Below are 17551 nucleotides of genomic sequence, written 5' to 3'. Positions count from 1 at the left end.
TCTAAAATTCTTGTCATGGAAAACTTCCCTGCTCCTAGCAATAACTTCAGCAAGAAGAGTCTCAGAGTTACAGGCATTAATGGCTGTGGAACCTTTGCTCATTTTTCATCAGGACAGGGTTTCTCTTAGGACAAACCCAACATTCATGCCAAAAGTGGTCTCCAATGGCCTTAAACCAAACCATTCATTTACCTACTTTTTACCCAAATCCCCAGAATAAAAGGGAGAGACTTCTGCACGCTTTGGATATACACAGACAGCTATGATTCTACTTGGACAAAACAAAAGGTTTCAGAAAAACTGAGCAACTGTTTGTAGCATATGCTGCAGGATCACAAGGAAAGCCTATCTCAAAGCAGACAATCTCGAAATGGATAGGACACTGCATTCGCTTCTGTTATACACAACATGGCAAATCTGTGCCTAAGGGCATTAGGCCTCATTCTACCAGAGCAGCAGCCACTTCAGCAGCGTTCCTCAGAGGAGTACCAACCAAAGACATTTTAGAAGCTGCAACCTGGAGCTCAGTGCCCACTTTCACCAAGCACTACCACTTACCTCTCCACTCTAAATCCAGAGCAGGCATTGCCATGTTTGCCTCTCCAAATCCAATTTAGACCCAGCCACCCAACCTCAGCTTTGGGATTCTACCCAAGTGTAATGACTGCAACAGTGAAACACGATGAACATAGTACAGTTGTGTACCTACCATAAATGTAGAGAGTGTATTCACTGTTGCAGTCCAGGTTACCCACCCACCATCCCCCTTTCTCATTGCGGGTCCTTTCTGTACTTCTCAACTCTCTACAACCTATGTGATGTATTTGATTGTAGATGAAGGAAATGTTATTTTAGTACATGCATGTTTATTGACATAATTTTTTCCAGCCTTTCCTATTGGGGGCACCTGACATCTGGGGCAAGAAAAACTGAAGAAAATAGCGTCTGTTGCATCCTTTATACCCCTGGCGCACTGACGTCAGGGAAGAAGTGACAGCAGCCGACGCCGGACCTAGACTTTGTAACTCGGGTAGCCTGCCAGCAGGATAACCCAAGTGTAATGACTGCAACAGTCTACATTTATGGTAGGTACACAACTGTACATTTCGTGTTTTCCCTTCAGTACACCCACAACAAGTGGTGCCTTACTTAAACTCAGTTGTACTCTATCCCTCCCCTCCGCTTTTGTTTATCAGAAAAGTCCAAATAGGTGGAAAACCCCTTTTCACTGAAGGCCCAGGGAGAAAAGCTCCATTTAGATTTGATGCAAATAAAAACAAAATATATATATTTTCTTACAAAGGCAAGAAATTGACAATTTCAAAGATCACAGATACAATGGACATTTACAAGGGATGGATTACACCTCATTATATGTTTGCAAAGTGTAGTAATATGCAGATAAATACAATGACCAGATAGATTACCACAGCAATGCCTTTTCAAACCAGAAGGGTTGAAGTTAAGGTCGCAGTCAGTTTGTGATCCCAGGTCCCATACCACCTTGTGGGTACTTGGGGTATTATTGATTTAATAATGTGAAGGAACATTGTACTGAAGGGAATGATGATGCATTTCTTTGCGTTCAGTTTGAGACTGTGACAGACACCAGTCGTCGTTCTGTGCAAGACCCCCCTGGAGTATGACATAATTTCGGGATTCAGTAATTGCACCCAGTTTGCAGTCATCTGCAAACTTGGTCAGCCCCAACCTCTTAGTTTTGACCTGAACTTCTGAGAAGTATACAATACATAGCAGGGGGCCCAGCACTGAACCCTGTGGCCCCCCATTGGTAACGGGAGTACTGGTTGATGTGGAATTTCCCACTTTGATAGTGTGTGTCTGGTTTGTGAGCCAGTTGGCAACCCATCTTGCAACAAAGGGGTATACATTCAGTTTGCCAAGTTTATCAGTAATGGCGGAGTGTGGGATTACGTCGAAAGCCTTTGCCAAGTTGAGGTATGCTGTGTGCACAGGTTTGCCCACGTCAATGGCCCTGGTCACATTTTCAAAAAATCCATTACATTTAACAGGCAGGATCTGCCTTTGACAAAGCAGAATTGGGTAGGATCCAGGGTTTGGAGGTTGCCTATGTCTTATTTATGAGGTCCATAATGATACGTTCCATGGCTTTACAGATGAGGCTGGTCAGGCTTATGGGTCTGTTGCTAGGCCACCATTGTGGAGGGGGATAACCGTTGCTGTTCTCAATTCTGCGGGAACAAAGCCTGTGGTTAGACTGTGATTGAAAAGGGTGCTTAATGGTGATAGTTCATGTTTTAACCTGTTTAGAAGACTGCCTGTCTTACCCAGCAGGGATGACTCATCCAGACCTAATAGAACTGCATGGTTTCTGCAGTTCCACTGATTGCTAGACAGCCAAGGCTTTCCTCTCCAGTCTGTCATATTTTATTAGCTTCTCAAAAGATTTATCTACCTTACCTGGTTTTCCACAAAGACATGTTTTCCTTATGGATCAACCCTTCCTTTTTGCCTGAGGTAGCTTCTTAGTCCAGCATCAACCAGCTCATTAACTTCCCAGTTTTCTTTCCAAATTTTTCAAATAAGGGAGAGTACATGCTCCATGTTTTGGATGTTTAGAGTCAACTTCGGTTTTATCTGAATAGGACCAAAGATTTTCATAAGACTAACCAGTTGTTTATTCTTCTCACCTAAAGGTTTGGGCACATGCCAGTTTCTAAAGTTACGGTGGCCAAATGGTTAACTGATTGTATATTCTTTTTCTTATAGTAAGAGGGCTCTCCTTGCCTAAGCCCACTAGAGGTAATTTCAGAAGATCTATAACTGTATCCTCAGCCATTTGATTAAGAAGTTCCATAGATGACATTTGTGCAGCTGCCACTTAGTGCATTGCTCATGTTTGTTGCTCATTACAAATTTGATTTGGTTTCTAGGAGCAGAGCTCATTTTGGTTCTGCAGTATTCCAAAATATCCTTCCACGCAGGCTACTGAAATTTCATGTAGCTAGGTACTCTGGCTCATCAATGGAGGAATGAATGACAATTGCATCATCTTATAAATAAGTTATGTACTCACTACATCATTACAGCTGTACTACATCATTACAGCTGTATTGTCCATTTTAATTCTTCCTCAACTTCCCACCCTCCTAACCCCCCTTCCTTTTACTCCTGGAGAGACCTAAGGGATTACATTTTGAAAACTGTAATTCCTTAATGTTCTTCGTGTTTCACTGTTGCAGTCATTACATTTGGGTAATCTGCTGGCAGATTGCCCTCAGTCGACCTGAATAACAAAGTCTTGGGTCCTGCGTCGGTTGCGGTCTTCTCTTCCATGACTTCAGGTCGTCAGGGGTATAAAACATGCAGCCGACGCCATTTTATTCAGTCTTTCTTGCCGCGCTGTGCCCAAAGCAGAAGCAGTTCGCAAGTGCCGGTTGGCTGACTTCTGAAATTTTCGCATTCGAGTTTCAGAACCGAAGTCTTCAAACTAAAGTTAAGTACCCTGTTGGGGAAACTTTTTCTTGCTCCTTCCCGATGTCAGTAAAAGTTACTTGTGGGAAGCAAATACCTCATAAAAATTTTCATTTGTACTGTATTCTTTGCCTAGGCCCAGATCACAACGTGCCTTGCTGTCGGTTTTGTGCTAGATTTAACCAACGCACTATTTAAGCATCTGTATATTTTTGCATCTAAGTATTTTGGTTCAAGATTTAATTATCCTGAAATGTCATCTGTTAGCAATCCGACTACTGGAGTTCACAAAAAAACACAAAGAAAAAGACCAGACTGTCAAGGTCCAAAACCGACGATGGAGCGTCTCCTAAGCCAATCATCGGTACTCAGTGAGGTGCTTTCGTAGCCCCTGATACCCGCTGCTTTTGAGTCGCAGGCCTCTACCGAGACCCATTCGGAGTCCGGTATGCAGCGAGTTTCCCGGAGTATTGAACCCTTGGATGGGTCCTGAGCCGCTTGAGCAGGCACCGGCTTCTGAGGGTGTTTTCAGGCCTCAACATTTTTATGTTAAACTGACGCCAGCCTCAAAAAACAAGGTCAAAAACATCATCTATGTCTAAAAAAAAACGATGCATGAGCCACGTGCTCAGGCCCCTAAGCCTAAAAAAAGGATGATCAAAATGGCTGAGGATTTAATTACCTTGATCAGGGGTTCCCAACCCCCCCTGCTAAGAGGCCTAGGCAAGGCACCGATTATGAATCTTTCTGATTTCTCTTCTGATCAGGAATTTTCTATTCCACCCTTTGAGGACTCTGATGCAGAGGCATCAGTCCCATTTGCATCTCCTCCTGAGGATTACTCTTTTGGAGAGACTTTGCATACTTTAAGGGAACATTTTCAGTGGAAGAGTCCGGACTTCTCTGAATCAAAAAAGAGGCTTAGGGATTTCCTTCTTCCTCAGCATAGGCCTTTGGCAATACCTCCTGTATTAGACATTGTTGATATGTTTTCGGAATCAAGCATGGCTCTTGATTGCCTGCCTCCGGCTCCTAGTAAGCCAGACAGATATTACAGGGTTCCTGACTCCCACAAATTTATATTCAAATATCCTGCTGCTGATCCTGAGTCTATTTCTCAGGGTCCCAAGGGTGTAAAGGCCTCTACAGCCAAAAATCCTACGCCCTCTGACAGAGATTCCAGGGCGCTGGATAGATGGGGAAAGAAGGTTTATACGTCTGCAACCTTTGCAATCAGGACCTTAAACTGCCAGTTTCATATGCTTAAATATCAACAGCATGTTATGGGCTTACTGAAACAGAAAATGATGTTGATTTCTGATTGTGTGTAAAATAGAGTTACAGGAATTATTGCGTTCAGCAGAACAGGTTGGAAAGCATACTTTGCAATGTGGTTTTGATTCCTTGGAGGCCTCTTGTAGGGCCGCCGTTACTGGATCTGTGATTAAAAGGCATGCCTGGCTCAGAGCAAAATCTGCCTGATCATGTTAAGGCTAAATTATTGGATGCCCCTTTGCAGCATGGTACTCTGGTAATAAGGCCGAAGAGGTTTTAAAGAAAATGGAAGACAAAGCTAAATCTATGCAAACTGTAAAAGATTTCTTGCAAGTGCAGTCACCCAGGTTCAGTAGACACTGGCCTACTAAAAATTGGTCCTTTCCTGTGTCCAACAGAGCCACTCAACGGAAATCGGCGCTCAAAAGGCTCCAGATACCAATCACAGGGTTCTTACAGGTCAAAGCAATGGGTGCTTCCACCTCCAAAACTGGAGCAAACAAAGCACAACCCTACAGTAAGCAGTCTCAATGACTTTCCTCTACCATCACCAAGCACTTAGCTTTTGGCAGCCCTCTTGGGGGGGAAAACTAGCACTTCAAACTAGCACTTCATGCTCAAAATTGGCAGTTAATTACCCAGGACAAGTGGGTATTAAACATAGTATCCCAGGGGTACAGATTTCATTTCCATACTTTGCCATTTCCAAACGGATGGCCGGATCTGCCACAAAACCAATGGGCAGAGGCCCAGAAACAAGTCATGTCCCTCATGGATATGGGGGCTATTCAACCGGTACCAGAAAAGGAAAAAGGACAAGGTTTTTATTCAAGACTTTTCCTGGTACCCAGAAAAGACAATTCATGGCGTCCAATACTGGACTTATCAATTTTGAACACGTTCCTGGACATTCCAAAATTCAAAATGCTGACTTTACAACAGCTACTGCCTATGCTAGGCAGGAATGCTTGGATGTTCATCGTGTTACAATGCTGCAGTCATCACACTTGGGTTATCCTGCCGTCAGGCGGTCCCGCAGTTAGCCCAAATTCCAAGGTCTTGGTCCGGCGTCGGTTGCTGTCGCTTCTTCCCTGACGTCAGTGCGCCAGGGGTATACAAGAGGCATCCGACGCCATTTTCTTCAGTCTTTCTTGCCACGCGGTGCCCGAAGCAGAAGCAGTTCGCAAGTGCTGGTACCAGTAATTGCATTCTGCAGACAAGGAAGCATTCAAATTTATCCGTATCTGGACGACTGTCTCATTCAAGCAGAAGACAAGGACACTCTCCTTCAACATCTGGCGTTTGTAAAAAGGCTTCTAGCATGCCTAGGGTATACCATAAACGAAAAGAAATCACAACTGGTACCCCCTCAAATAATTACATTCCTGGGTGCAAGCTTGAATACAACTGCCCAGATGTCTTACTTTATGCCAGACAAACAAAGGCAACTGACAAATGGCAACAAAAACCCAGTTATCTGCAGGACAAATTCTACAGGCTTTGGGGTTTGTGGCATCCTGATTCTTCTAATTCCATATGCAAGACTGCATATGAGGAAACTTCAATGGTACCTAAAAAGTTTTTGGAGTCAACATTGTCACAGTCTGGAAACAATGATTCCTCTCATTCCCTGCCTACAACAGGAGTTTCTTTGTTGGGCAGAGACATGTCACCAAAACAAGGGACTCTCATTCACTCCACCCCCTGCCACCCAAACCCTAACTACAGATGCATCAGACTATGCTTGGGGGGCCCACCTGGCGGGGAGATGCATTCAGGGCAAATGGAGCCCAAACCAAATGCATCTGCATATCAACCAGAAAGAGATGCTAGCTGTTCAGAATGCTCTGACAGCCTTCAAGGACTTCACTTCATCCAGGACAACTACTGATCAAGACGGACAACACCACAGTTATGTGGTACATAAACAATCAGTGGGGGGTACACATTCCTACCCCCTTTGCAGACTAGCCATGGCCTTGTGGAAAACAGCCTTGACTTACCAAATACATCTTCAAGCCCTGCTAGGAAAACAAAATACTCTGGCAGACTACCTAAGCAGAAATCTTATGTGGACCCGCACAAATGGAAACTGGATCCACAAATCTTCAGTATGTTAACACAGAAATGGGGGAGCCCAGACATAGATCTATTTTCCTCTCCCCAAAAGTATCAGTTGGACAAATTCTGCACAAGAACTCATCACAAAAAAGCATGGAAAGTGGGTGCCCTATCCTTCATCTGAAAAAACCTATCAGTCTATGCCTTTCCCCCTCTGCCTCTACTCTCCAAGGTCTTACTAAAAGTCAGGCAGGAAAAAACAAAAATGATCCTAGTCGCTCCGGACTGGCCTCGCCAGCACTGGTACCCACTTCTAAGGAATATGTCTCAACTTCCTCCATGGTACTTGCCTCAAATACCTCCTCTACTGTCTCAGCAGAACAATCACATTCTGCACACTTAGCTCCAAACTCTGAATCTTGCAGCATGGCTGATTAATTATTCAAACAACACTTCTCAGTAAATCTGTGATGGATGTCATTTTGGAAGCCAGAAGGCCTACGACTAGAAAATCTTATGCTGATAAATGGAAGAGATTCTATGCTTGGAACCAAGCACAAGGAGCAGACACACAGCAAAGCCCAATATTCCTCAGATTTTACAATATTTGACTGAGATGCTTGACAAGGGCCTATCCTTTTCTTCAATAAAAATCCATGCCTCTGCCATCTCTGCTCATTACAACACAGAGCCTCCCCTCTTTTCTCATCCTCTGCATAAACAGTATCTTAGAGGGACCAAAAATTTAAGGCCTCCCAGAAGATCACCAACTCCTGCATGGGACCTCAATTTTGTGCTGGAAAAACTCACCCTGCCTCCTTTTAAACCAGCAGCTACTGCAGATATAAATTTTCTATCTTGGAAAACAGCTTTTCTCTTGACAGTCACTTCAGCAAGAAGGGTTTCAGAACTACAGGCTCTCATGGCATTGGAGCCTTTTATTATATTTTACCCGGACAGGGTGTCCCTCAGGACCAATCCTTCATTAATTTATGCCTAAGGTGGTATCCAGTGTGGCCCTTAACCTGACCATTCACCTGCCAACATTTTACCCAAATCTGCAGAACAAGAGGGAGCGGATTCTGCATTCATTGGACGTACACAGACAACTAAGATTCTACTTAAATAGGACCAAATCTCTAAGAAAGTCTGAGCAACTACTGGTAGCATTTGCTGCAGGGTCAGAGGGGAAGGCTATATAAAAGCAGACTATTTCTAAGTGGATAAGCCACTGCATTTGTTTCTGCTACTTGTACCATGGTATACCTGTGCCCAAGGGGATCAGATCACATTCCACCAGGGCTGCCTCTACTTCAGCAGCTTTTCTCAGAGGGTTTCCAACCAAAGACATTCTAGAAGCTTCTACTTGGAGCTCTGCCCACACCTTCACAAAGCATTATCATTTGCCTCTCTTCTCCAAATCCAGGGCAGGCTTTGCCACTGCAGTTCTGCAGGGCCTTATAGCCGCTCCTAATGCTGTTTAGTTCCATCCTCCCGTCCATAGCTTTGGGATTCTACCCAAATGTAATGACTGCAACAGTGAAACACGAAGAACATAGTACAGTTGTGTACACTTGCCATAAATGTAGATGTTAGAGTGTATTCACTGTTGCAGTCCGGATTACCCACCTGCCGTCCCCCTTTCTATACCTTTTCTTTCCTTCACTATACACTAAAGCCTTTGTGGTGTATTTGCTTTTAGATGAAGGTAAAGTTTATGTTGCTAAAAGTTCATTTATTTTTATATATGTTTATATATTTTTGCTCCCCATTTGGGGGGCACCTGACATCTGGGGCAAGAAAAACTGAATAAAATGGCATCAGCTGCATGTTTTATACCCCTGACGACCTGACGTCATGGAAGAGGAGACCGCAACCGACGCAGGACCCAAGACTTTGTTATTCAGGCCGACTGAGGGCTTCCTGCCAGCAGATTGCCCAAATGTAATGACTGCAACAGTGAATACACTCTAATATCTACATTTATGGTTAGTGTACACAACTGTACTTTTCAGCCAAAGCTGTACTACTTTAATCTATATCCTTTTAGGTTCTCTTAAGGTGTTATTCATTGTCTGCTGAGGGCAGTGAACTCTATCTGAGGTTCTCTTAAGTTGGCAGGGCATTTATTGGTAAAGAGAGGAATTTAAGAGTTGAAGCGGCTGAGATGGATCCAAGACTCATCAGTTGAGGAATAATGAGAATGGACAACACAAATGTGACATCATGGTGAGTACATAACTTATTTTTGCTTTCTTACTTCCAATTCTGGGGTCAGTATGAGTTACTGAATCCATTCATCGTACTGCTGAACAGTTCAAAGCTGGAGGTATCCCCTGTGTTTGTTTTTTTGGGGACTCTTATGGTTCATAGGTAGGTACTAGGTTATTGGCCCTAGGGCCTATATAAGCCTAGCATACATGGCACCTTGTAGTGATATAAAATACTTTAATAAAAGTATTAGGTTCTTTGAAACACAGACCGGTTTCAGCAAATACAATAATCAGAGCCTTCTTCAGTGTGTGAAGAAGGCTCATTGTATCTGCCGAAACCGGTCTGTGTTTCAAAGAACCTAATACTTTAAAAGTATTTTATATCACTACAAGGTGCCTTGTGTGCTGGTCCTCTTTTGTTTTGTTTTGTATACTGCTTCCTTTGGGACCTTGCAGCTGCCGTACTCGCAGAGGTTGCATCACTTGTGGTTTCCTATATAAGCCTAGCCAAAAAGGTACCCTGGCTTTTGCCACCCAAGAAAATTATTTTCGTGTGCCCCTGTTGAGCCCTAATGAAATGACAAGAGACTTGAACGTAAACAGGGTTGCACACAAAGGATCTGAATTCACCTACTCTGGCTTTGGGCATTTCTTTGGAGTGGTACTGACTGGAATTCACCCCCAACTGGTATCATTCAAGTTCTCTCTAGTAGATATTGCAGATGCATTTTTAAAATGTTTATTGCCTTAAAGAGCACATTATCATTGAGTGCTTCTTTTGAAGTTCCCTTTGTTAGACGTTTGTGTTAAGTTAAACTGGTTGATATTTTCTACATTACTTGATTTAAAATATGGTGGTGTATCTGCATTATTTCTTGATTTGCAAAAATCTTCTTGGTGGCGTGAGGAAACACTAGTGAACTCTGTGGAATCCTCTATGGTAGAGTGGTGGTTCACCTGTGGGAAACCATGGTCATGACTGTGTGAAAAGGCTTGCCTGCTGTTAACTGTCTGAATTTACAGGCTTTTTAGCTGGACTTCAAAGCTGGGAAGGACATTCTGTGGCCATAACCTCTCATCTGGTCATTCAGCTGAGATGTAAGTGATACATCCCAGCAGGCTGATAGTGAATGCACTCTCTAACTCCTTTTATAGGGCCATCTTAATTTACTGATGAGCTTCAGGTAGGTGTTTTTTTCTGGTTGCTTTTCATACTGAAAAGATGAGACTGTCAATGTGGACATATTAAGTCACAGTGTGGGTCCACTTCTTGTGTGGTGCTACATTATAGGCGTGTCCAGGTCTACTTTCAGAGGTCAGCCTCTTCCTAGTGAAAACTGGTTTATTTTCTGAAGAGCACCCTTCTCGTATTCTCTCCTCACTAGTGCAACAAGGTAGTAAGTAGTAGCTTCGTACTTGGCACTTGAGGGGGGGGGGGGGGAGGGTTTAACACTTTTTTCCGATCCTGCTTTCTTTTGTCATCTACCCATTTAGCTCAAGGTGGAGCCCGAGGCTTTATTTTGATTTTGCTGTACTGACTCCATATGGCTTGATTTCAGGCTCTTTGTGGCTGTCCTTTGCATAGGACCACTGCATTTTGAGTGCAGAACACTCACATTGGAGGCCTGAATTTACATCGGTAAGTAAGCAAAACTTGCTGGAGGCATAGGTTTCTAACGCTTATAGCGTATTTCCAGCCTTTGGCTACCCAAGGCTAGTCATGATTGGACGGTTAGACAAATTCACATCAGTTATGTTTGACTCTGATCAATTTACAAGGTAAACACTATTAAGTGCTTGAAAAATCTAGCAAGAACTTCAGTGTTTATATAAAAAATAATAATAAAAAAAAATATATATATATTTTATATATATATATATATATATATATATATATATATATATATATATATATAAATAATTTTTTTTTCCTAAGCTAGTTTCCTGCCTTTCCTATAAGTTGTCTAGTCCAGATACAGATTTGCTGCATCCAGGACTTGTTTGTAAGCCTCTGAGCCCCCACGTCTTTCTGTGTTGGAGGGAAGCCTTCTAGCTTAATTTTGTTTCTTAGAACTAGCCAATGTTCTAGTTTCAGCACTCAAATCTGTTTCTTTGAGCTCAGCACTTGTTCAGAACTCATTGTAAGCTCTAAATAAGCTACAAATTACTACAACACTCAACTTTCCTCACTTGTCTAGAGGAAAACAGTTTTTAGTACTTAATAAATTAGCACCTATCCAGGCATGTCTAAGGGGCATCTCCCGGTGTTTTCTCCTGTCTACCTGATGAATCTGGGCATCTTGGGGCATTGAAGCAATTGCCTCATGTACACATACAACCCTATCCTCCTACCACCCAACACTACAGCCTGTGAGAGATGCATTTATATAACCAAATTGGAAGCAAAGCTCTCTTCACCCAAGACTGGACTAGACAGTCAAGAGGAGAAGGTAAACACTTGCACCACACTACACTCATCACATATTCCCTCAAAACCTACACCACCAAAACACACACCTACATTCACGGAGGCTCTCAAAAAAAAAAAAAAAAAAAAAAAAATCTACCCAAGCAACAGGGACCTACAAAACAGAAACGCAAGCAACCTCCACCCCAACGCAACCCAAATGAAACACAGCCCACAAACTCAAGTGTGCCACTCAACCACAGCCCATAAGGCATAACAACGTACCCAGCACTCTTGGTCATAGGTGTCTCTATAGTCAGGCATACTGATCCACTCACCAGGCTAAACAAGGAGAAAGTTACGGTCATCTGCCTGTCAGGTGCCAGGATCTGCCACATAATGCATGCACTCGGGTCACTCCACAGCATATACAAATATGACTCTGTCATCGTCCATGTTGGTGTGAATGACCTGAGACGTAACTCCCTGGACTACATGAAAAGAGACATGGAGGAGCTTTCTGATTTGTAGCCTAGGCAGGTATGACCCTAGCCCTAAGTAGCATCCTGCCATCACCCAGAATGATACCACAGTACAAGGACAAAATGATTGACTTCAACAATTGGCTAAGCTTCTGGTGTCATTCTAAGGGGATCCAGTATTTGTCTGCCTGGGATGACATGATTGATAAACCACAATGCTTTGCCAAAGATGGCCTGCACCTGTCGCCCTTGGGATTCCGGATACTGGCCGAGACCCTTGCCACCCCTATAGTGCCTTTTTTAGGCAAGATTGAAATGACAAATTCACCACCGTAACCGGTACAAGCAAGCAAAATCTGAGGGTAATGCTACTTAATGCTAGAAGTCTAAACCTCAAAATGCACTCACTCGAGGCACTCCTTAAAATGGAGAACATTGACATCTGTGTAGTGACAGAGACCTGGTTCAAGGCTGCAGAGAGCACCCCTGCATTACCAGGCTATAATTCATACCACACCTTTCGGCCACCTAACCTGTACCGAAGCACTAAAGGCGAAGGCATGTCCATATTCATTAAGGATATCCACACCTCCAGGCTAGTTGCTCAGCATAATGCATCTGAGATTATCCAAGTGTAACTAACTCTGGGCAAGACCGCAATGCAAATTGTAGCTTGTTACAGATCCCCCACCATGCCCCAGGATTCCCACTCCTCATTGCTTGATGCACTGGAAAAATTAGGGTACAACTTAGCCTAATAATGGGCGATTTCAACTACCCCACCATTAACTGGGAAAACTACTCATGTACCAACTCTTGTGCTCAATGTTTTCTGGAATTCATAAATTCCAATGCCTTGGATCAACTTATCCACACCCCCACCATGGGCAGCAGTATCCTAGACCTTTTCATTACCAGCATGCCTGAGGGAACCGGTGTTCCACACCAGAGGTCAATTCCTCGTTGGTCAGATCCGACCACAACCAAATCACCCTAGACATCCACATCACACCCCCACCCCCCATTAGGGGAACCACCGTAAAAAATTTCTCCAAAGCCATCTTCACGCTTCTTAAGACAGAAGTGGAAAACTTCACGACACCCATGCTGATGGACAGTAGAGGTATCCCTGCTGAATCCCATACAATTGCACTTTATAAGCACTTACATGAGTGCATGGATCGTGCAGTCCCTAACAGAACCAAGATGCTATCCTCCAAAAAAAGGAAGCCAATCTGGTTGTCCCCTGCTATAAACAAACTCTACAACAGAAGAAAGAAACGGTTTCAAAAAGAGTAAAATCCCATGATTGGAGGACCTCCATGGTCAGCGTTGGTAAGAAGCGGAGATCCCTCATAAAATCCTCCAAAGCTAGTTACGAAAACAAAATCGCCACTGATTCTAAAGACAACCACAAAGCATTCTATAGCTATGTCAAGAATCTCAATGGCAACACTCAGATCTGCTCTGAGTTACAGCACAATGGCACTAAATATACAGAACCAAGTGATATTACCAACATCCTGACAGATAGGTTCAGTGCTAACTTTACCCCTCTCTCATCCCCTAAAGGGCCCATGTCTATACTGGAAGAATGCAAAGTACCTGTAATCACGGCTGTACAGGTAAAAAAAAAAAAAAAAAAAAACCTCTCCAAAGCCAAGAACACAGCATCCATGGGACCTGACAACATACCAGGCTGCGTTCTACAGAACGGACTGGCACCCCACCTAAGTACCATGTTCAATCATAGCCTCACCTCAGGCTTTGTGCCCACTGAATGGTGCACAGCAACGGTTATCCCACTCCACAAAGGGGTAGCCACCATGGCCCCCAGGAGCTACCGCCCCATTAGCCTGACTAGCTTGATCTGCAAGGCTGTGGAGCGTATCATCATGGAACTTATAAACACTGACATTAGTAATCTCCAAACTCTGGACCCTACCCAGTTAGGGTTTGTAAAAGGCAGATCACATCTCCTAAACCTGATAGACTACTTTGAAGTGGTCACCAAAGCCGTAGATGATGGTAAGGTGGTACACACAGCCTATCTTGATCTCGCCAAGGCTTTCAACACCATCCCCCACTCTGGAATTATAGACAAACTCACTAAACTAGTTCTAAATCCCTATGTCACAAGATGGATTGCCAGTTGGCTCACTGACAAGAACCCACACCGTCAAAGTAGCAGACTCTAAATCCAACTTCAGACCAGTGACAAGTGGAGTACCACAGGGTTCAGTCCTAGGTCCTCACCTGTTTGGTTTTTACTTCTCTGAAGTAGAGGCTAACACAGAAGGTCTTTGGCTTACAAAGTTCGCAGATGACTGCAAACTAGGAGCCATAATCAAAACTCCTAACTATGTGGACATCCTACAAAAGGGCCTCACTGAGAGAGATGCCTGGTGTCAAAGCCATGGCCTCATGCTCAATGCCAAAAAGTGCATAGTCATCCCTTTTGGTAAAAAAAAAACTCTCTACCCATGAGCTACCACATAGGTGGTAGTCTACTTAACACCGAAAGTGTGATAAGAGACCTTGGGACACCGGTGGACAGTAGTCTCTCCTTTGATAATCACTTTGCCACAGTAGTCAGGAAATCCTTCTACGTGGCACACCTCATCACAAAAGGTTTCTCATCCAGGAAAAAGGTCATTGTTCCCCTCTACTCATCACTCATTAGACCCATTATAGAGTACAATGCCCCTTTTGGTATGTACCTCACAAGACATCTACAACAACTGGAAAGGCCACAGAAATACCTCACAAAGGGGATTACCGGCCTCGAACAGATGCCCTACGCAGACTGTCTCAAAAAACTCCAGCTTTACTCTGTCGCATATCGCCTACTGAGAGGTGATCTCTACCTAACATGCAAAGCTATGTCAAACCCAGAGCTCATGGACATGCTCCACGTAAAGAAATCCCAATCCCTCTGAGCTACACTCTCTAGGGACCTAAACCTTATCACCACAATAAACAGAACATGCTGGAGGGATAGATTCCTGTCCCAGAGACTTCCCATATTCGAACAAACTACCTGTCTATATGAAACCAAGCTCCTCATTAGCACTCTTCAAGAAAAATCTTGATGATTGGATGGGAGATGGGAAATTCACCCTGGGGATCACTTCTGTGGCTCTGCTTGACAGGGGCACTGGAAAATAATTTTCTTGTGTGGCAAACGCCAGGGTACCATTTGGCTAGGCTTATATAGGCCTTAAGGCCAATAGCCTGGTACTTACCTATGAACCTGTGTCTGCTTGAAGTCTAGGCATCTTATGATTCCCAGGAATATGTATCTTGTAGTGTTCCTGTTTTCATGTGCCATATGTGTTTGGTGACTTCCTTTGTTTGACGGCCTGAATCTTTGTTGCTGCCTTGAGAACTCTAGAGTGGGGACAGTTCCTCTACTTTTTAAGTCATTCCCCAGAACATGTGTACATGCTGTGAAAGCTGCAGATAGTTATTTGGATCCTCTACATCTCTTTCTCTTTCCTGTGTCATTTGCAAGCAATGTGTATGTTTGTGCTTTGTCACCACATCCAATGCCTTATTTTATTACTTTGGTTTTAGGTTAGCCTTATTTTAATGACCTGCATCTTTGTCTAGACCCTACTTCTGGCACCTTGTGGCTTCTTATCTTGAGGTCAGAATAATAGATCAAGGCAGATTGAGGTATGGCTTCCTGGGCTTCTCCATGCTTGCACTGGTTAGGCTTTCTTGGAGGATAGAACTAGTTCAGTAGTTTGTTGTGATTACCCCTCCTTTGGAGGGCTGTTTATGTGGTGGGAGTGGGACACATGGCCTTGGTGTATAATTCTGTTTGTATTTTGGCACTTCTGAAATGCATCACCTCCTTGTGGTTGGAGGTATTGGCTCTATGTTGCTACTAGGTGGTTCAGTCAGTCTGTTCATTCACTTGTTGGTTGGGAGGTTTCCAGGCAGTCAACCCATAGCATAGTACCAATTAAGTAGGGAGTAATTGATTCAGGAGTCCTCGGTATGTTATATTTGAAAGGGCCTTCTTATAGCTCTTTCTTTCTCTCTCTCCCTGTTGCTGGTGAGATTTCTCAGCTTTATTTAGAAGCCATTTATTCTTTTGAGTGTCCAAGCTTACACTTTTATAGCCTTGTTTCATACTTTCAGGGTTATTCCCTTTGTTCATTGTGGTATCCAAGACTGGTCAAGTGCTTTTCTTAAAATGTTTTACTTAAAAATGCGTAAGAGTATGGATTTCCTGTGTGTGTGTGTGTGTGTGTGTGTGTGTGTGTGTGTGTGTGTGTGTGTGTGTGTGTGCAGCAAAGGTGCAAAGTTGCCAAGAATGGGAGCTTATCACAGAAAGGAAAAGTGCTGCTGAGAAGACTTCTGTTACAGTGGACCTACAAGTACATTCATCTCAGAGGACTCTCTTGAGGATTAAGAGGCAGGTAGTATAATTTCATTGAGATTTATGGTTTGACTTGTTTGAGCTATGTTTTATATGTTGCTTTTTATTCATCTGTAAAGCATGTCTTAAAATGACCGTATATGGGTTAGATACATTAAAGTTGCTAGAATATTCTGTTGAAGATGATATAGAAGCTCATTTCAGACAGCGTAAAAGAAAAGGTGCTCTTTCATTTATTCATCATGCTAACATTTAGTAACACTACAGAAAAGTATTATAACCTATTTGCTCTTTTGTAGAACCACTGGTAAAGACAAAAGATAGCCCTTCTGTGGATACGTCACAACTGGATACATCACAACAGTACCACTCTAGCCCTGGTTAGTATCACGGTCAATATTTTTTCTGGTACAGTAATGTTAATCCTGTTGTTTTACTTGCGGCAGCAGTGTGATGGAATTTGGGTGGGGTAAGATTAAAATTAGACAGCAGTATAGTATGTAGGCTGTTTTTGGTTAGTGATGTTGGCTATTTATGTCTAATCTTTGTTGTGATTAGCAGAATAATTTTGGAAAAGATGAGGTATGGAATGCAAGCCAAAAGTGGACAAAAAAAAAACACATTGCAAAAAAGTGCCAAAAAAAAAACAAAATAAAGGATATAAAGATCATGACCAAAAGAAACATCTACCAGCTGTACAGAAAGTGAAGTCACACACAGCATGGCTTTACTAGTACCTCATGAAAGTCTTGTAGTAACATTTCAGGAAACTTTTAACTGTTTGGGGTTACAGTTCATTGTATCCCTTTGGGCCTGCAGCCATCTTTGATAACATCAAAAGATACTCGTGTACAACACAGAGCCCATGCATTTCCATTTCCATTTTGCAGTGCAAACTGGTAAATGTTTCATTCAAGTTGATAACCAGAATTTTTTTCTAAGTTTGCACATGGTGGAACTGCAAAACTTCAACCAGGGCTCATCAGCGGTATTTTCCCTGTTTTGTGCTTGTTAGGTACAAAACCATAATAGAAGACCATTGATGGCCTTCCAGTTCACTGTTGCAGTATTCCTAGTCTGGAAATTGGACGCCCTCTCCGTTTTATGGAAGGAGATGTTTCTTTATGCCTTCCCTCCTCTTACTCTCATTCCAGAAGTCCTGTTCAAGATGAAACAGGTTGCTCCCAAAGTCTTGCTGGTGGATCCCTTTTGGCCCTGACAGCATTGGTTCCGTCTTCTTCTGCGTTTAGCCAAGGGCAGTCATCAC

At 43.1% G+C, this 17551-nt stretch overlaps 1 protein-coding gene across 3 annotated transcripts in view; it reads left to right on the top strand.

Annotated features, from left to right (window-relative positions):
- Positions 1–17551, top strand: part of LOC122809037 (torsin-1A-interacting protein 2-like) — a 773156-nt gene that overhangs the window by 278305 nt on the left and 477300 nt on the right. For all 3 annotated transcript variants that reach the window (XM_044080245.1, XM_044080242.1, XM_044080244.1), the window contains exon 6: positions 16584–16664. In XM_044080245.1, coding sequence (XP_043936180.1) covers positions 16584–16664 — 81 coding nt within the window. The remainder of the gene's footprint in view (positions 1–16583; positions 16665–17551) is intronic.

The sequence above is a fragment of the Protopterus annectens genome, chromosome 8.part0, assembly GCF_019279795.1.
Source record: "Protopterus annectens isolate FY-2018-M chromosome 8.part0, PAN1.0, whole genome shotgun sequence".
Taxonomy (NCBI): Eukaryota; Metazoa; Chordata; order Ceratodontiformes; family Protopteridae; genus Protopterus; species Protopterus annectens.
This window is presented reverse-complemented; position numbering and strand designations above follow the sequence as displayed.